Source organism: Bemisia tabaci, chromosome 4, assembly GCF_918797505.1.
Source record: "Bemisia tabaci chromosome 4, PGI_BMITA_v3".
Lineage (NCBI taxonomy): Eukaryota > Metazoa > Arthropoda > Insecta > Hemiptera > Aleyrodidae > Bemisia > Bemisia tabaci.
This window is the reverse complement of record NC_092796.1, coordinates 18,015,409-18,033,563: the sequence shown is the minus strand read 5'-3', so window position 1 is coordinate 18,033,563 and position 18,155 is coordinate 18,015,409. Positions and strand designations below refer to the sequence as shown.

Genomic DNA, 18,155 nt, shown 5'->3' with positions numbered 1-18,155 from the left:
GGATCTTGCGGCCCGGTGCTCGGTGCTCGGGGGTGGTGAGCGTTGACGTTCGTGAGTCCCGGCTCCGGTGCGTCTCGTCTCCCCGGCCGAGCGGGACCGCGGTCCTCGCTTAAACCCATTAAAGTAATTCCAGAACAAATATTGTTCCATCGTTTATCGTCGAGAGATTGATGTTAATGTTTGCTCTTGATTAGTCTCCCGACGCCGCACAGTGGATCGAGGGTAATGTAGCATCGCGTCCATGACATTGGACTCCACACTGGAAAAAAAAGTCGCTTGAACCTAGAGTCCAGACTCTTAAATACATTCACAAGAAAAAGTACTCTTGATTAAATTGGACTTATTGCTTGAATCAAAAGGAAATCCGCTTAGATCAAGGAGCTCGGCTCCTCGATTCAAGAAAAAATCGTATTGAATCAAGAGTATTTTTTCTTGTCGATATTATTAAGAGTCTGGACTTTTGATCCAAGCGGCTTTTTTTCCAGTGCATGATCCCCTATATAATGTTCGGTTGCTCATCACGTCCAAGATCTTGGACTCCATGCTCACTTTAATGAGGGATAATTTTTTTAGAAAAATCGAAGTGAGCATAGCGTCCAAAATTGTGGGATGCAGGTATTCTTTGACAACACACGAGCATATGGTCCAAAAATTTATTAAGACAATTTTTGTGAAATAAAGACGAAAAACAGTGTTTTTTCGTCAAAAATGTTTGCATTGGTTAGGTTAGGTTTAGGTCGGGTTTAGTTCAAGTTAGATTAGATAAGAGAAGTATACGATTTTCTATCATGATGAACTTTAAAACTAAGAGACGTCTACTTGCTATTGGACTCATGCTCAAGCAAAGAAGTGAGAAGTTTAGCGATTAGGATGGAGTCCAAGATCTTGGACGAGATGAGCAGGCAAATATATCAAGGGTGAGTATGGAGTCCAATATCATGGACGTGATGCTACATAATCGGATCGAGTCAATGGGAGAGGTCGGTCGTGACATGAAAACTTTGAAAGTGTATATCTTCATTAATACGGAGTGCTGATGTTTCAAAAGTAGTTTCATTGGTTTTCTCGTAAAATTGTCTTTAAACAGCACCCCTTAAAATTGAAATTGTGACGAGATAAACGTAAAATTTTACAATTATTGTGAAATATTTCATGTCCGACGTCTTCGAAAGACTCGTTCCAATGTGCGTCGTACAGAGGAACGAGTTAACAGAAGAGGTCGGACGAGAAATGTTTCGCTAAAATTTCAAATGTTGATGTTGATTTCGTCACAAATTTAATTTCAAGGGTTGTTTCTGAAAGAAAATTTTAGGAAAAAATCAATGGAACCACTCTCAAACTTTTTTGTTTCATATTCTCGAAAATATAAGCTTTCATAGTTTCTAGCTTTTGTCCAACTTCTCCTATAGACTCCGTCCAGTGTGCGCTGGGTTGTTGCGAGCGGCCCAGGATCTACGGAGTACTCGCTCCTCTACTGTCGGGATGATTTTGTTGATATTTATTTTTTGAGCCTCCCTTCGTTGTTATCAAGAAACAATTGTTATGCAAAAGGGCTATTGTTTTCGTGGATGGAGCCGAAGACAAAGGGAGGTTTCATCTACTGCGGACGTTTCTCTCTCTATTTGACTCGTGTACTACGGACGTTACGTTTAACGACTTGCAATCGAAATGCGTGTATTGAATCTAGATATATCGATTGTTCAGTGTATCGATGTAAATCTGTAGATCGGGAACCCTAAAAGATTTCGTCACTTTTCCATACCTAGATGTAGAAGTTTTTTGTCCTTTGATCGTCATGGAACTAGAAATTTTTCGTCTCTTACAATTTTACCCTCTCTATTTGCTCCTCTTTCGTCCAGTTTTCTTCCTTTTTCAAGATAAAAAAATACACTCTCAAAAAAATAGGAATTTTTTAACCTTAAGCCCCCACCCTGTTCCTCAAAGGCCAATGACTTTCGGCAAGTTTGATCAAAATAGGGACTTTGGTGAAAATCCACCGTCAGACTAACAAAGCCTGTTTTGGAACAACCCTCTCGTCGTGAAAAAAAGGTAGAGATCCGGAAATCCACCCCCATAGAAGTGGTTCTCCGTACCTTTCGGACTTGTATCTTTATCATAGGAGCAAAATGTAAGGCTAGATCTCTCAACTCTACACTGAAAAAAATATTCCGGGCTATAGACATACTGTCCATTCCGGGTTTAGAGACCGAAAGTTCCGGGTGCTGGAGATTACTTTGGGTGCTGCGCCTGGAACTTTCAGCCTCTGAGCCCGGAACGCGGACGCGGACGGTATGTCTATATAGCCCGTAAGTACGGTTTCCACGGCCGGAATTTTTCTTTCAGTGTATTACGATTTCAGGTACTCTATGAAATCGAATGACGCAGCCCCTAATCGGTCCATCATCTCGTTTCTTCTTGCTGAACGTTCTATATACCCTCTAAAAGCGGAGGAGGTGAAAGGAATCAGGGACTGCGAAGCGGAGCGAGACACGCGTCCCGGAGTCCCACCGGCGCGCGGCCGGGGCGGCGTATTGTCACATACCGCGGGAAGCAATATTCAAATCCTGAATAGAGATGACCCTTGGGACCGTCCGGAACGCTATTGCGGTTGAAAACGGAGCCATCAGATTCATCGTATCCAGCCCTCCGGGCCCTGCCCGTCGAGTGCGTCGCATGAGTATCTCGCTGCCTCCACCCTCTGTTTATTGACTGGTCAGCGGCGAGCCAAAGAAAGCTAACCGGATCCTGAAGTGAGCTTGAGTATAGATGTGTGGATATAGGGCTGAGGGCTCACACTGATTTGTCCTTATCAAGATCCCTTCAATTGGACGCTGCTGGCTACTCCAGCGCGGCGTGTTAATCTCATGATCGTAAGCGATCCCTGTACTTCGCGGTGGATTGGTCTAGTGATGATGAGCTTGATTCCACGAGAGGCGGAAATTATTTTTGCGGTGGTACAGTTTCAGGGTTTTATTGGCCAAAATAAGACTTAAGATACTGAAATGTTGACATGACCTCGTAGCCATGGTGCTTTATACTATACCTTGTGATATCAAAATCTTTGTTTTTAATCGTAGAGGTGCTTATATCCATTTCTCGTTCAATTTGTTCCTGTAATAGGTTTTTTCCAAAATTGCTCCCAATAGGAGATACGTGTCTTCTCAAATCCTCAGAAAATACATTTTTATTTTTTATGACTATAGGCAACGATTATATGAACCAAAATTCAAAATGACTCCCCGTCTCTCCCCTAAGTATTGGGGTTGAATTCATCCGTGGCCTCAAAAATATAGAAATCTCAAATTTAAGGAGGGTCAGGGGGGTTTTGAATTTTTTAAGCCCAAAAATAAGTTTTTCTTTTGCCAGTGGAGGTGCGAATTTCAGGGCACCATTGTTACGGACGTAAGCTAAAATCGAAAAATGGCATTTAGCATATTTTATCGCCGGACGGGCTCAGTTGTTGAGAAAATCGCGTTTGAATGGGCCAAGTAAATACTTTTTGTGCAAAAAAATTCCAAGACCTCCGAAACCCCCCAAAACCTCCTTTAACCTCAGATTTTGATGTGATTTTTGATGAATTCAACGCTCTTGAGTGTGGAGAATAGCCTTTTCATGAAGTTTGTTTCATAAACGCTACGATCACTCAGAACAGAACTACAATATATCGAAAATTGCTCAGCCGTATCCCTCTCTAGGGGCTCTCTTGGGGGGAAAAAACCTTCTACAGGAAAAAAAATCTCCTTTTGACCCATGAAATGCAATCATGCACTCAGGTGATTTAACCTTTGGACACCCTGATTTCTATATCCACCATCAATAGTATTCCACCAACAAAGTATCATTCCATACAGTGTTCGAAACTCACCTTTGAGTTTTAGGAGCCATCCGGCGCATCAAGCCCGATTTTTAGGCGCCATGAAATTGAAGATGCCTTAGGGGCCGAATTGACTTTTTGCCCATATATTACGGCGCATTTAGCGAAAATATAAACGCAAGATGTTTTCGTAACAGAACTAGTAAGTAGTTGTAACTTGGGGAAGACAAAAGCACAAATGATGAAATCGTGAAGAATAGAAAAAGCTTTCACTTGTGGTGCTGAAAATTTCGAATAATCACCTAATATGAAAATTCAGTTTTTTAGGGGCCACTTTGCCCTTCATTTTTTAGGCGCCATGGCCGATTTTTTAGGCGTATTTGGCGCGTTGGCGCCTGTGAGTTTCGAACACTGATTCCATAAAAAACATAATAGATAGTCTAATAATGTATCGGAGATACTGTTGAATCCCGTTGAGAGACTATAGAAGAGGAATTTTTGTCTTGATTAAATATCATCCGCAGTCTTTCACACAAAGTCGAGGCTTCTTTTAAACACCATCCATTCAATGCTCGGGTATTAACACCACAACTTGGTAAGTCGACTCGCCGATAATGCGCGGAAGTTTTAATAGCAAGAGCGAGCTTATTAAGTTGTGGACAAAGTTTCGAATGATCGATAGACCTCGCTCGAGAGCAAGTTGCCGCCACCCGACTTTCGAAACCAACGCATGGTCTCCGGTCTCTGGCCCCGCTCAGAGGCTGTGACTCGACTAGAAGAATGATCCTCATTTACATTGGCGAAATAGGAATCTTCAAGTTCGGGGCTTTCCATTAAGTTCTTTCACTCTCTGGGTGTTCATTTTCTTTCATAGACATCTAGAAATCTAAACTGGAAAAAAAACACATTGGATCTAGAGTCCAGACTCTTAAAAACATCGACAAGAAAAGGTACTCTTGATTCAATCAGAATCTAGCTTAAATCAAGAACCAAGCCTCTTAATTTAAGCGGATTTCGTTTTGATTCAAGCAAAAATCCGATTGAATCAAGAGTTTTTTTTCTTGTCAATGTTTTCAAGAGTCTGGACTCTAGATCCAATGTGTTTTTTTTCCAGTGTACTGATGTCTTGAAAATGGGTCAGTTGCACTGGTGACGGAATCGTGTTTTGATTATTGATTCTTGTAGATCACCTTAAAGTAATAAGATGTGTCAAAACAGAAACTTTCTACGTTCAACATTAACCAAGATATGGCTCTTCGAAAAATTCGGTTTAAGACGTCATCCGCCGCGGTGGTGAGACCGTTGCTTTCTTCCTCCTTGCTTTTATCCGAATTTCACGTCAAGTAACCACTGCAAAAATGCGCGTCACACTGACTGATAAAAGCAAGGTGGAAGAAACCGAGGGTGTCACCATCGTAGTGGATGACGTCGAAAACCTACTTTTCAAAGTTCGATATCTCGGTAAATATTGAACGTAGAAAGTTTTTGCCTAGACAGATCTTTTTATTTTTAGCTAATATACAAAAATCAAGCATCAAAACTTGATTTTGTGACCAGCGCAACTGACTCATTGGATTGGTCTCGATAATTTTGCGATGGTCAACACGGAAAAATCTGTAAAAATGGCTGAAAAATCTTCAAATTTTAGAATCAAAACCCAGATTCGTCATCGTCATGAAGCGGCCCTCCAAAGGAGTGTTGGATCCGTTAGCGGTCGGGCCCTGCTAGGAGCATCCCTTAGTAAAAAATTACATTGGATCTTTTCCCTATTTTTATATTTGTGCGTATTTGTAAACGACCTCAAACCATTCATTTATCCGCTGTAAGCAATCCGCCTAACAAACAGGGCTTGCCGCAGCCGAACTCCCACTTTGCTCCCTCGGAAGGCCGTAGTTAACAAGTAAGTGTAAACGAGGGTATTTAAAGTTTAAATTAGGTTTTTAAACAGCCAACTTCTTCAAGTTTGCGCCCTAAACTGCAACGGCTCCCAAAACTCCTCCGACTGTGTTGCTTTTAAATTGTGCTATCGGAGGTTCAAGTAACCTTTAAAGAGACTCCATCAAGCGAACGCAACCTCTGAGATAAGTTTGTGCACAATTTTGTGTCACTATAGCGCATTTCGTCTCCTCTATGCTTACGCTTGTATCCTTCAGAGCACGAACATAATAATTAAGTTCATGAAACGTCAGTTTAGCTCATTTTGAGTTTTTTTGTGTGCAGTGAAACGAGCTTTTCCGAGAGGTTGGTCACGAAATTTTCGACTGCAACTGCAAATCGACGGTGAAAGTCGGCAATCACATAACTCGGTTTGCGACGTCGCAGACTTCCTGTCATACTTTATTTTTTAAATGGAAAACTACTCAACGGCAATTCTTTAAAACTGTCATGATTTTTCTTCTCAATGCGAAGAAAATTCTGCAAAAACTTCAAGAAATAATATCAATTTGTTCTCCTTTAAAAAAATGACGTAGAGGCGGAGATTTTCAGACACCGCAAACGAGTTATGTGATTGCCGACTTTCACCGTCGAAATGTTGATGTTAAGTTTTTCACATTATGAATTGTTTTTGACGCCTCTTGAAGGAAATTTTACGAAAAAATTAATAAAAAAACGCATAATACGCATCTTCACGTTCCATATTAACATCGATATGAGCTTTATTGTTTCCACATTTTACGTAGATAATTCCTCTCATTGACTCGCTCCCTTGAGCGTCGCTGGTTAGGCGGCTAGTGTCTGAAGTCAAAACGCCTTCATTTACGTGCGTATGCAACACGGACATCCACTGAGCCCGAATAGTTGTATCCGGGTGTTATAATGAAATTAGTCTAAGTGTTCATTGCATATGACACTATCTGAGGCTTTGACTATTTCTCTCACAACTTGAGGTGATTCTATGTGATGTAGGGACGAGATTTGCTACTACGTCGCGCTGCTATGCAGTCTGTGTCCTCGAGACGCAATAATTATCGTTACGCACAATTTAATACAAGAAGCTGATCTAGAACGTGTAGCAGCATTAATACTGAGTAGAATGACACCAACTTTGTTAAAATTCATTCTATATATATATTTGAGCGTACGATAACGGAATTGGAGCATAAATTCGTTGCCTACCTGGCATAAGAGCGTAACTACACTCTGCAATGAACCCTGTCTCCCATACAATTCAATATTTTTCCGGTCTCATCTCAATGTGTAGTTACGCCCTTATGTCAGCCAAGCGACGAATTTGGGGGATCTTTTGGCAACACGAACAGTGATCCACCGACCTTGCAGATTTGTAAAATTTTCACGCACTGGAAAAAAAAAAACACATTGGATCCAGAGTCCAGACTCTTGAAAACATAGACAAGAAAAAATACTCTTGATTCAATCGGATTTTTGCTCGAATCAAAACGAAATCCGCTTAAATTAAGACGCTTGGTTCTTGATTTAAGCTAGATTCTGATTGAATCAAGAGTACTTTTTCTTGTCGATGTTTTTAAGAGTCTAGACTCTAGATCAAATGTGTTTTTTTTCCAGTGTGGGGGAATCTTTTGGCAACACAGAGAGTTATCCACTGACCTTGCAGATTTGTAAAATTTTCACGCACTGGAAAAAAAAAAACATTGGATCCAGAGTCCAGACTCTTGAAAACATTGACAAGGAAAAATACTCTTGATTCAATCGGATTTTTGCTTGAATCAAAACGAAATCCGCTTAAATAAAGAGGCTTGGTCCTTGATTTAAGCTAAATTCTGATTGAATCAAGAGTACTTTTTCTTGTCGATGTTTTTAAGAGTCTGGACTCTATATCAAATGTGTTTTTTTTCCAGCGTGGGGGATCTTTTGGCAACACGGACAGTGATCCACCGACCTTGCAGATTTGTAAAATGTTCACGCACTGGGAAAAGAAAAACACATTGGATCTAGAGTCCAGACTCTTGAAAACATTGACAAGGAAAAATACTCTTGATTCAATCGGATATTTGCTTGAATCAAAACGAAATCCGCTTAAATTAAGAGGCTTGGTTCTCGATTTAAGCTAGATTCTGATTGAATCAAGAGTACTTTTTCTTGTCGATGTTTTTAAGAGTCTGGACTCTATATCAAATGTGTTTTTTTTCCAGCGTGGGGGATCTTTTGGCAACACGGACAGTGATCCACCGACCTTGCAGATTTGTAGAATTTTCACGCACTGGAAAAAAAAAAACATTGGATCCAGAGTCCAGACTCTTGAAAACATAGACAAGAAAAAATACTCTTGATTCAATCGGATTTTTGCTCGAATCAAAACGAAATCCGCTTAAATTAAGACGCTTGGTTCTTGATTTAAGCTAGATTCTGATTGAATCAAGAGTACTTTTTCTTGTCGATGTTTTTAAGAGTCTGGACTCTATATCAAATGTGTTTTTTTTCCAGCGTGGGGGATCTTTTGGCAACACGGACAGTGATCCACCGACCTTGCAGATTTGTAAAATGTTCACGCACTGGGAAAAGAAAAACACATTGGATCTAGAGTCCAGACTCTTGAAAACATTGACAAGGAAAAATACTCTTGATTCAATCGGATATTTGCTTGAATCAAAACGAAATCCGCTTAAATTAAGAGGCTTGGTTCTCGATTTAAGCTAGATTCTGATTGAATCAAGAGTACTTTTTCTTGTCGATGTTTTTAAGAGTCTGGACTCTAGATCAAATGTGTTTTTTTTTCCAGTGTGGGGGAATCTTTTGGCAACACAGACAGTTATCCACCGACCTCGCAGATTTGTAAAATTTTCACGCAGTTTTACGTAGGAATGTCGAGTGGGTCAAATCGAAAACCCAGCGACGGGAAAGACGCGGAAGCGTTTTCACGAGGGCGCGGACGCGGACGCGGACACGACGAAGCGGGAGTTCCGGCAGCGAGCCCCTCGCCTCTCGTCCGACATCTGCCCGCTCGGCTCTCGGTCTCGGAAACGGTCGTCCTTTTTACGGCCGTCCAGGTCATTCATCCGCCTCGACCCTCCAAAACCGCGCATCCTCACACGGTTACCCTCGGCCACTTGCGCGGTTCTCGCCCCGAACTCCGCAGACTGCCTTTTCGGCTTCCGCGTCTACCGGATCGGATTCCGTGCCCTTTTCCGAGCGACCCTCGCCTTTTTCCCCGCGCGACCGCGGACCGTCCCGCTAATTAGTTAACCGGTCACACTCCGCCGCGACGAGGAGACCGCGACCCCCCCCCCCCCCGGGTGGGGGGGGGTCCGCGGGAGGATCGTCAACCTATCTATCATACACGTTCGCGATGCTGCTCCCCTGCCCGCGGGAGGGGGATGGCTGGAGGACGTCGAAGTTCAAAGACTTCTCTCGGAATCGGTATCGGTTCCGATGGTGTCGTTGATCGGTCTCGATCGACGCGACCGCCCGGTCGTTCCGATGACCCCGCTGCGTGTGCCTCCGGCCGTTGCGATGAGTGGCGGCTGGATGGACAGTCTACGAATTAAAACATCACAAGTGAAACACTGGGAAAAAATTCGCTTGGATCTATAGTCCAGACTCTTAATAACATTCACTGGGGAAAAAAAAAAAACACACATTGGATCTAGAGTCCAGACTCTTAAAAACATCGACAAGAAAAAGCACTCTTGATTCAATCAGAATCTAGCTTAAATCAAGAACCAAGCCTTTTAATTTGAGCGGATTTCGTTTTGATCCAAGCAAAAATCCGATTGAATCAAGAGTATTTTTTCTTGTCAATGTTTTCAAGAGTCTGGACTCTAGATCTAATGTGTTTTTTTCCCCAGTGTATAATATTGAAGAAATAAAATATTGTGACAAGAAAAAATACTCTTGATTCAATCCGATTTTCCCTTGAATCGAGGAGCCGAGCCTCTTGATTTAAGCGGATTTTCTTCTGGTTTTAGCAAAAAGTTCGATTGCATCAAGAGTATTTTTTCTTGTCGATGTTTTGAAGAGTCCAGACTCTATCTAGATCCAAGCGAATTTTTTTTCCAATGAACTTTATTCTTAAGCCCAATTCACACCATCAAACTTTTTATTCAACCCTTGAATGCAACTTCTCGTAATGAAAACCTGGATATTGTGATACTGTCGCGAAAAAACGACAATTTCACGAAAAATTGAATGGAAACTTTCATGTGACGTTACATTCAACTTGCCGTTCAACTTTGGCGCCAATTGGATGGAAAGTTGAACGGAGAGGAATTGAATCAAATTTTTTTGTGTTCATTTTTCCGTCCAACTTTTCGTTCAATTATGTCGGATGAAAAGTTTGATAGTGTGAGTTGGGCTTAAAAGTTTATAGGATTCTTTGGTTTTTGGGTGGGAAATTATTGTAACCGCTTGTGAGGATCTATTCTCAAAGCTACTAAGCGCAGTCTTGTACGAAAATATATATTTTTGGATATGGTTTGGAAGAAAACCTAATGTGACGGATACGAATCTTTCCGTCTATTAAACTGAGTGGCGAGTCGTTTAAAAGTCAGGGGAAACCTGAAATGTCTGAGAATTCTGCTCAAACCTGAAAAATCAGGGAATTTTGCTGTGGACGTTAAAATTATTTGCTGCCGAAGTATTAAATTTTTTTTTAAATTTCAAGAGACCTCGCGCTGAAAATTTTTCGTGGAAAAATTTCAAGAGGAATCATGACACAAAAGAACATGGAAAAGTCAGGAATAAATCAAAGAATTTTAAAATCCAAAAACTTGTGTTCTGCGTTCGAATATTATCTTTCAAGTGTAATTTTTTTTAATTTCGTTAATAGTTGTGAGAAAACGCATAGGTACGGAAAAATCCTCGTGCAATCCCCGCAAGAGGTTAAAGGAAATCATTTTAGATATCATCGGAAAAATTCAATCACTCAGCGGTTGATTGCTCATTAAGTCAAAAAATAAAAAATAGTACACTTTTTAGGAACTGATTTTTTAAATTTCTTATTTTAATCACATCATTTATTTTCAGCGAAAAAGCTCAATTTCTGAACGATTGTTGTATGTGTGCGAGGCTGTCATGAATGGGAAGTGCGCCTGAGCCCGTTTGACAACGACGCTTTTCCTGGCACCGCCTATACTCAGGATGAACGAAAGAAGAGCGACTCATTCAAGTCTTAGTCTCTGAAACTTTTAATTGCCCCTTCATAAAGTCCCATCCGCGAGTGTGAGATTAGCGCAGAAAAACACGTTCCGCCTAAGTCGCTCCGAGCGGGCTAATTAATTCGAACCGGATTAAACAACCATTATTCAGCTTTAATTGTTTTAATTTCATCTGTCAATGCGGGGGACGCACTCATTATCAAGACAGTTTTGATTGAAAACATTACCATCAAGAAGTCCCGGCAAGCTTGGAGGAGAGATACAGTTTGGCTGCGTCCCGACGATGCGATGTTGTGAAGAGCGCCTTCGATTTCTTGCATATGCAGCATATGCGTCTTTGGAGCAAGAATAGTTGTATCACTTGTGTCCAGGCGTTTTTTCATACGTCTTCGGTCCGGAATAGAAATAGGATCACATCTCAGAAGAAGGAATCACTATCATTGCAATTTGTATAACTTGTACACTTAGGCGTTTTTTCACACGTCTTCGGAGTTGAAATTGGATCACATCTTTGAAGAATTGTAGAGATTTTTTTTTTTCCATTACAATTTTGTCCTTTTTTTGCAAGACGGGAGGAGTGCCACTATCTCAGCGATATTGCAATGCTAGTTTCTTCTCGCAACATTCATGCAGTCCAATTAATTAGCATAACAATGTAACCAGCAGGGTGATCTTCTTTTTCGTTGGTAGTTCACAATTTATAACCTCGTAGGTTTTCTTTTGGCAAGGTGCCATGAATGACCTCTAATTTTTTTTCAAAAAAATGCGTATTGGCTGTTGGATTCTGTTACCTCTGTTGCTTTCTTCGCGAGTAATTTTCGGACCAACGCCATGCATCATGCTCTCACTTTTAATTATTGGCCTAATGTATGTTCCATTATTTTATCTTTTCTCCTGTTCGCAGTGATTCATCTTCATTACGACGAAAAAGTGCATTTTCCGACAAAAGCACAACTTTTTTAAATTTAGTTTTTCGTCTTTTTAATTGAAATAACAATCACAAAAACATCGTATGCAATTACCAGGAAATAATGTTGATTGCTTATAGACTTGAAAAAAATCGTCAATTTATTCCAAAATAGTTACTAGAAAGAATTTATTAAAAACAGAAGGAATCTGAGAGCGACTCACAAGTTGCAACCGTCGGAGTGAAATATATGCTGTAGTCTAGCTATTGGTATGCATGTTGCGTTAGCTGATAAGAATCCCAACAACAACGACAACAAAATAAATGAACAAAATAAGTAAACTGCTGAGTAGAACAATAGGAAAGGAGAAAAGAAACGTGGAATGAGCCAAGATTCTGGTGCCCCGAATTTAAAATGCGTGCGCACGAGTGCACACCGCATTCCCTGCACCCTTCATTCTTTAGTGAAAGAACTTAACTACACTTCGATTTAAAAGTCTTCATCTACGTAATGGCATTCCTCTCACGGCTGCTGAGAAAATAGAACTACGTTCTTTTGTTGTTAAAGGGACAAAACAGCCCGTCAACCCATTCGCCTGTTCACGAATTCCTGTCCAAAACTTTTTTATCTCTGTTATAGTAATTTCGCCAGCTCGCATGCCAGAGCCCGCGCCATAAGGATACGTTTTGCACAGTCGATACGATTTTTATTTTGATTTCGATCAATCGGCTTCATCAGTTTCCATCGGAATTGATCATCTCCAACTTCGGCCCGCCTACAAATAAAAACCAAAACGTTTTGCAGTTCGTATATTTTTTAGCAATATTACATATTTTTACCTCGAGCTCCGCCCAAACCTAAATACCGAGGCCAAAATCAGCAAAATTTCGCGTTTCCTAGGTTTTTTTGTCAGATTTCATGCCAAACCGAACGGTAACAGTCGACCATCTTCACGAAATCTGACATGGAAAAATTAAAACACGCAAGATTACGCCGATTTGGCCTTCAGCTCTAAGTCTTAGCCTCTTTTCCAGGATCAAAAAATGTATATGTATTTAGAAAAGAATCCAAATATTTCTGAAAAATTTACGTCGTCTACTATAGAATATGGAAAAATCTGTAGATTCTGCGATAGATCCGACTTAACTCCTATCAACACCCCTTCTTTTAAAATTTTCAATAAGCTCAATGCGCTTTCCGTGGAAACCTGCTGTAATAACATGTGCTGTAATGTTTAGACGACATTTTGCAATTAGGAAGTATAATAACTGGCTCGGTTTAGAAACAACGTATGTACCATTAGTTTTTCTTAGCAAACAAGTGATTTTACGCATGAGCCAGAAATTGTAGTTCACTGGAAAAAAAACACATTGGATGTAGAGTCCAGACTTTTGAAAACATTGACGAGAAAAAATACTCTTGATTCAATCAGATTTTTGCTTGTATCAAAATGAAATCCGCTTAAATTAAGAGATTTGGTTCTTGATTTAAGATAGATTCTGATTGAATCAAGAGTACTTTTTCTCGTCGATGTTTTTAAGAGTCTGGACTCCAGATCCAATGTGTTTTTTTTTTTTTTTTTTTTTTTCCAGTGTTCCTAACAGCAAAATGTCGTCCATTTAGTGGTCCACTGAGAACTCAGATTTATCGATTCCTTCCAATATCAATTGATATCATCCGCGCTTCTGCATTAGTCAACCGGCCATTTCTACTAGATTTTTCAGGGTATTTTCAAGTTGCCATTAGTTATTCATGTCGGGGCACGTGGCGCTACGCCTGGAGCGTGGCGGCATGGCACCCAGCCGGACTAGCATTGTTGATTAAGAAAAAGGGTGGACGTGAGGTGTGGTGCTAATGCAGGCGTATTGTTTGTTTGTTGCAGCCATGTAACGCAGACGTCCTCCTGGGTCCCGCCTGCAGAAGCTTGGCTTCGTGACATCAGCGGAGGCCTTCCTTACGGCTGGGAGCAGGCCGTAGACGCCGATGGCAGGCCCTACTACATCAAGTAAGTTCCATTCATAGATGTACAATTTTATAAATTTGACGGGCCGATGCCCTGAAACCAGGGGCGATCTGGCTCCTACACTGAAAAAAAATTCTCGGCGTTTTTACCAAGGTCCGTTGGTACCTTTACCATCTCACTTTTTTTTACCAATTATTGGTAATTTTACCAAGACAGACTGGTAAGCTCAGCTAAAAACCGGTATTTTTACTGCTTTTCTCAGGTAAGAATACCACTTTTATTGGTAATCAATTCTGGGTAACTTTGCCATTTTATCTCGGTTATTCTACCACAGTCGATAAAAAATATTGGCGTTTTTACCGGGGTCCAGTAAAATTACCGAGAAAGTCAATAATTTTACCGAGATTTCTCGGTAAAATTACCAATTCTATAAATGGTAATTTTACCAAGAAAAAACTGGGATCAAATAGAACCCTGAATTCTTGGTAATTTTACCCTTTTCTTAGTAAATACACCGATATTTTTTTTTCACTGTAATTTCTCGGCGGACTCCACTCAAAAGAAACTTGAGGCTCGCTCCTGTTGATCTAAAGATGCCTCTAGAGGCTATCTGCAAGATTTTATAACAATTATTGTTAAATGAACCGCGCTAAGCAGAAAGGAAGCAATCCACGTAAGCTATTGCCAAATCTAATTGAGCACTTAAATTTTTTACATGAAAACGCTTGTGCGGCTTTGTGTTCAAATTTCAGTGAATTTTCTGCACAGTACGAAGCAAATTCTTTAAAATTTTCAATGGAATCCGCACAAACGTTCCTTTGTAAAAAATTAAATAGCCCAGTTAAATTTGACAATATAGCGTATGTGGCTTGGTTCCTTCCTGATAAACGCGGTTCAAATGGGACCCCAAAATTTTGCCAAAAGTTGTCTCTGTAGGGTACTTTTGGTCGAAGTTTGGGGGTTTTGGTCAAACTTCCCATCCAATTGGTGGCGCCGAAGTTGAACGGAGAGTAATTCAATCACATTTTTTTGCGTTCAACTTTCCATCCAACTATTCGTTCCATCATGTCGGATGAAAAGTTCGATAGTGCGAATTGGGCTTTAGACATATTGATTGCGGGTCGCAAATTCGGCGGAATCGCGTGGTCCACTCTGGCAACAACGTCCAACGAACAGACCCTTCGTTCCTCCAAAAATCGGGTCCCTCTCGCTAAACGCTGGCCGTTTGTGTACGTCACTTGCAAAGGCCTGCCAAGTCCCTCCATCCCGAATTCATCGCACACGTCGCCCATTATTCTACGGCGTAATCGACATCAGTCAGCAACTTTCCGTCAGATCCGCGAGCGAGCGTTTCCGCTCGCAACTCGCGTAATATCCGCGAGGAGTCCCCGAAGCAAAAGTCGCCACCAAACCGGGACCGGGCTTCCTCGAGTTTTCTCCGCCGGTGATGAATGAGGAAATGAATGGACTCGCGACGCACGGTAGATAATGCCCCCCGTCCCCCGTTTCGGGGAACCCTCGCTCCCCAGCTCGTCCCGTTCCCTGCTTATTTTCCGCGAATTTCCACTCCGAATGCTAATTTCAAAGGTTGCCAGGTACGAACTCACCGTAGCACCTGAGCGACTACGGCATGGAGCACGTTGAACTTGTGAACTCTATAGGGCTGCTACGCAACTTTTTGTCAGTGATTTTCTCCGAGTGCTCGGTTCGGTGGGGAGGGAATTTTAAGTGCTCTCGGCTTGAAATCCCGCCTCACTTTTGCCTCGCAACTGCATTGACTATTTTTAATTTTATCATCTGTTACCTTCCGTAAAAAGGGACCTTAATCCGTAAAAACTCAAAATTTACTTGAAAATTCTACTCGAATGATACTCATTACAGGCTCGTCACAGTCAGGGTATACAGGGAAAACCGGGAAATGCCAGGAAATTTTTAAAAGTCAGGGAAAATTTGAAATTGTTAGGGAAAAATCCTTTTGTCACTTTTATTTGCTTTCTAGGAGGGGTTTTACGTTTCGGACAACAAAGCCTGCGAAAACTATTTCCAATTATGTCTTTTCCACCATCTGGCATATCTTCGATGAGTGTCAGGGAATTTCACCGGAATGTTTCAGAGAAATCAGGGAAATTTCAGGGAATTTTATCCTCTAAATTCTGTGGCAACCCTGTCATTATTCATGATACAAGGACATAGAGATGTCCTACTAATATTTTGGGCCAAAAAAGTCAAAACCTAACCGAAGTGATGGCGGTTGGAAATTAGTAGTTCTAAAACCGTAGCTTCTAGAAGAAACTACTGAAAATTCTGATCTGCCATGTTCAGGGTACAAAGATACCAGATCACATTGCCACTATTGGCCCAACAACGCACTGAACTTTTCTCAACTGAACTCGTTCTTTTGCACCCTTATCTAATGACAGAAATTTTATCCGATGAACAAAAAATCTGGCAAGAATGATGGCTGTTGCCAAGAATGGGTACCTGCGGAAATCCCGTCTCTTACCGACGAAATTTTCAAAATTGTGGCCATCCCAATTTTCAGTTTCTTTGATTCGAATGCTGTAAATCGTTGGTGTAAAAAAGCAGGAATGAGTCTTTAGCATGCATGAAAATCTAATAATAAGCAACAGTATATCTACTAAGGAAAGTCAAGAAAAATTGCTAGCCTTCGACATTTTGTATCATATGAAAGATAAATATTTTCCAAAATATCTACATTATGTTTTGCAATATACTCTGTTTGCGAACATTCCCAGTCTTATTTTCTTCTTTCTCGTTACCACTACCAATTATTACTATCCTGAAATCCAAAGTCTTCTAGATCGAAAGCTGCTAATCGCTTCTATAAATAAAAAAATAGATCAGTAAAAAAATGAAAAAGTAAATTTCTAAAAGGAAAATTGGAGGCATGGATGTTTCTATTTATCCTGGAAAATCCGTCATTAAACACTTTAACGACGTGATAAAACGGCGAGTGCTTACGACAGTGCTTAACTAATCACGGATTTAATAAGAAGTAAATCATGAAAGTTCGCAAGTAACTTGAGCTCGCCGTCTATGTAAAAGAGTCCCTCGCAGAGCCCTTTGGGACCCGTCGCCCTCTCGCTGCAGGCCTCATTGACGCCAAACCGAGCGTGATGCAAGTTGAGGAAGTAATTTTGGTGAATATTTTGTAAGTCAGCCCATTTCGACCGAGTTAAGCGAAAATAAACCAACTTTTTTACATAGCTCCTAAGACGACCTGCGACGTATCTCTTCCTGATTTCCCTACACAAATAGGTGCTTTTACAAGCGTGTCTATGCCCATGGTTTCTTTTCTTTAATCGTATCCCGTTTAGACCGAAGTAAACGGAAAGGAAACAACAATATTTTTGGCTAATTTCAGAAACGACGTACCTTCCATTCAGTTCCGAACATGAATCATTGCGTTTTACAAACTTATCCATGTACCTATTTTATTTTTCGCTTATCGTATCCCGTTTGGACCGAAATGCGCAGAGAGGAACCAACGTTTCTTCCTCATTTCAGAAACAACTTATCTCTCATTGAGTTCCCGACATGATTAGGTGATTTTACAAACAACCCTGCCCTTGCTCGTGATTCCTCTCGCCACACAGTGGATCGAGTCAATAGGAGAGGTCGGACAGAATTCGAAAACTTTAAACGCTCATAACTCCGTTTTTACAAAACTCTGAGGTCCTAAAAGTAGTTCCATTGGTTTTCTCGTGAACTTTCCTTCTGGAATCGCCCCTTAAAGTTTAAAATGTGACGAAATGAACGTCAAAATTTGTAATTTTAGTCAAAAATTGTATGTCCCACCTCTCCGATTGACCCGACCCACTGTGCGCCAATAGTAGTCCATTTGGACCGAGTTCAACAGAGAATTTGTTGGCTTTTATTAGAGACACATCTCCTACATTGATTTCCCTGCACCAATAGGTGCCTTTCCAAACCTGCACTGGGTTCATTTCCGCTGCACTCGGTCCATTTTGTGGTCGTCTCGCACTACATCTTGGCATTCCGCGGCGTTTTCAGCCCGGTACACCTCTTTTTCCCCACTTTCGGTCCGCTAATTCGTGCTAATTCATTATTCGAAGCTCGAAAGTTGAGCGCATGCAAATTTTACAACGTCATTACCCCCTTCCAGGTCGTTGCGGCTCCCTCTCTCTCGCTCTAATTTATTTTTCTTTCAACTTTTCTTTTGTTTCTGCGCTGCCTTTTCTTTTGCCCTCGCCTCGCTGACTTTTGCCGCGCGTTACCGGTTGCGCCACCCCCGCGCCCGACCTTTTGGACGGTGTTGCCGTTTGCTCCTTGTGATTTTTTTGCATTTCTTTCATACGAGACGATACGAAATATTGCTGCAATATGCGATATAGCCGCACAGTGGATCGAGTCAA

General features: G+C 41.1%; 1 protein-coding gene across 1 annotated transcript in view; it reads left to right on the top strand.

Moving 5' to 3' along the window:
* Positions 1 to 18,155, top strand: part of LOC109034336 (uncharacterized) — a 282,573-nt gene that overhangs the window by 218,664 nt on the left and 45,754 nt on the right. Inside the window, 1 exon segment of the mRNA XM_019047419.2 lies at positions 13,678 to 13,800. Within this exon segment, the coding sequence (XP_018902964.2) occupies positions 13,678 to 13,800 (123 nt within the window).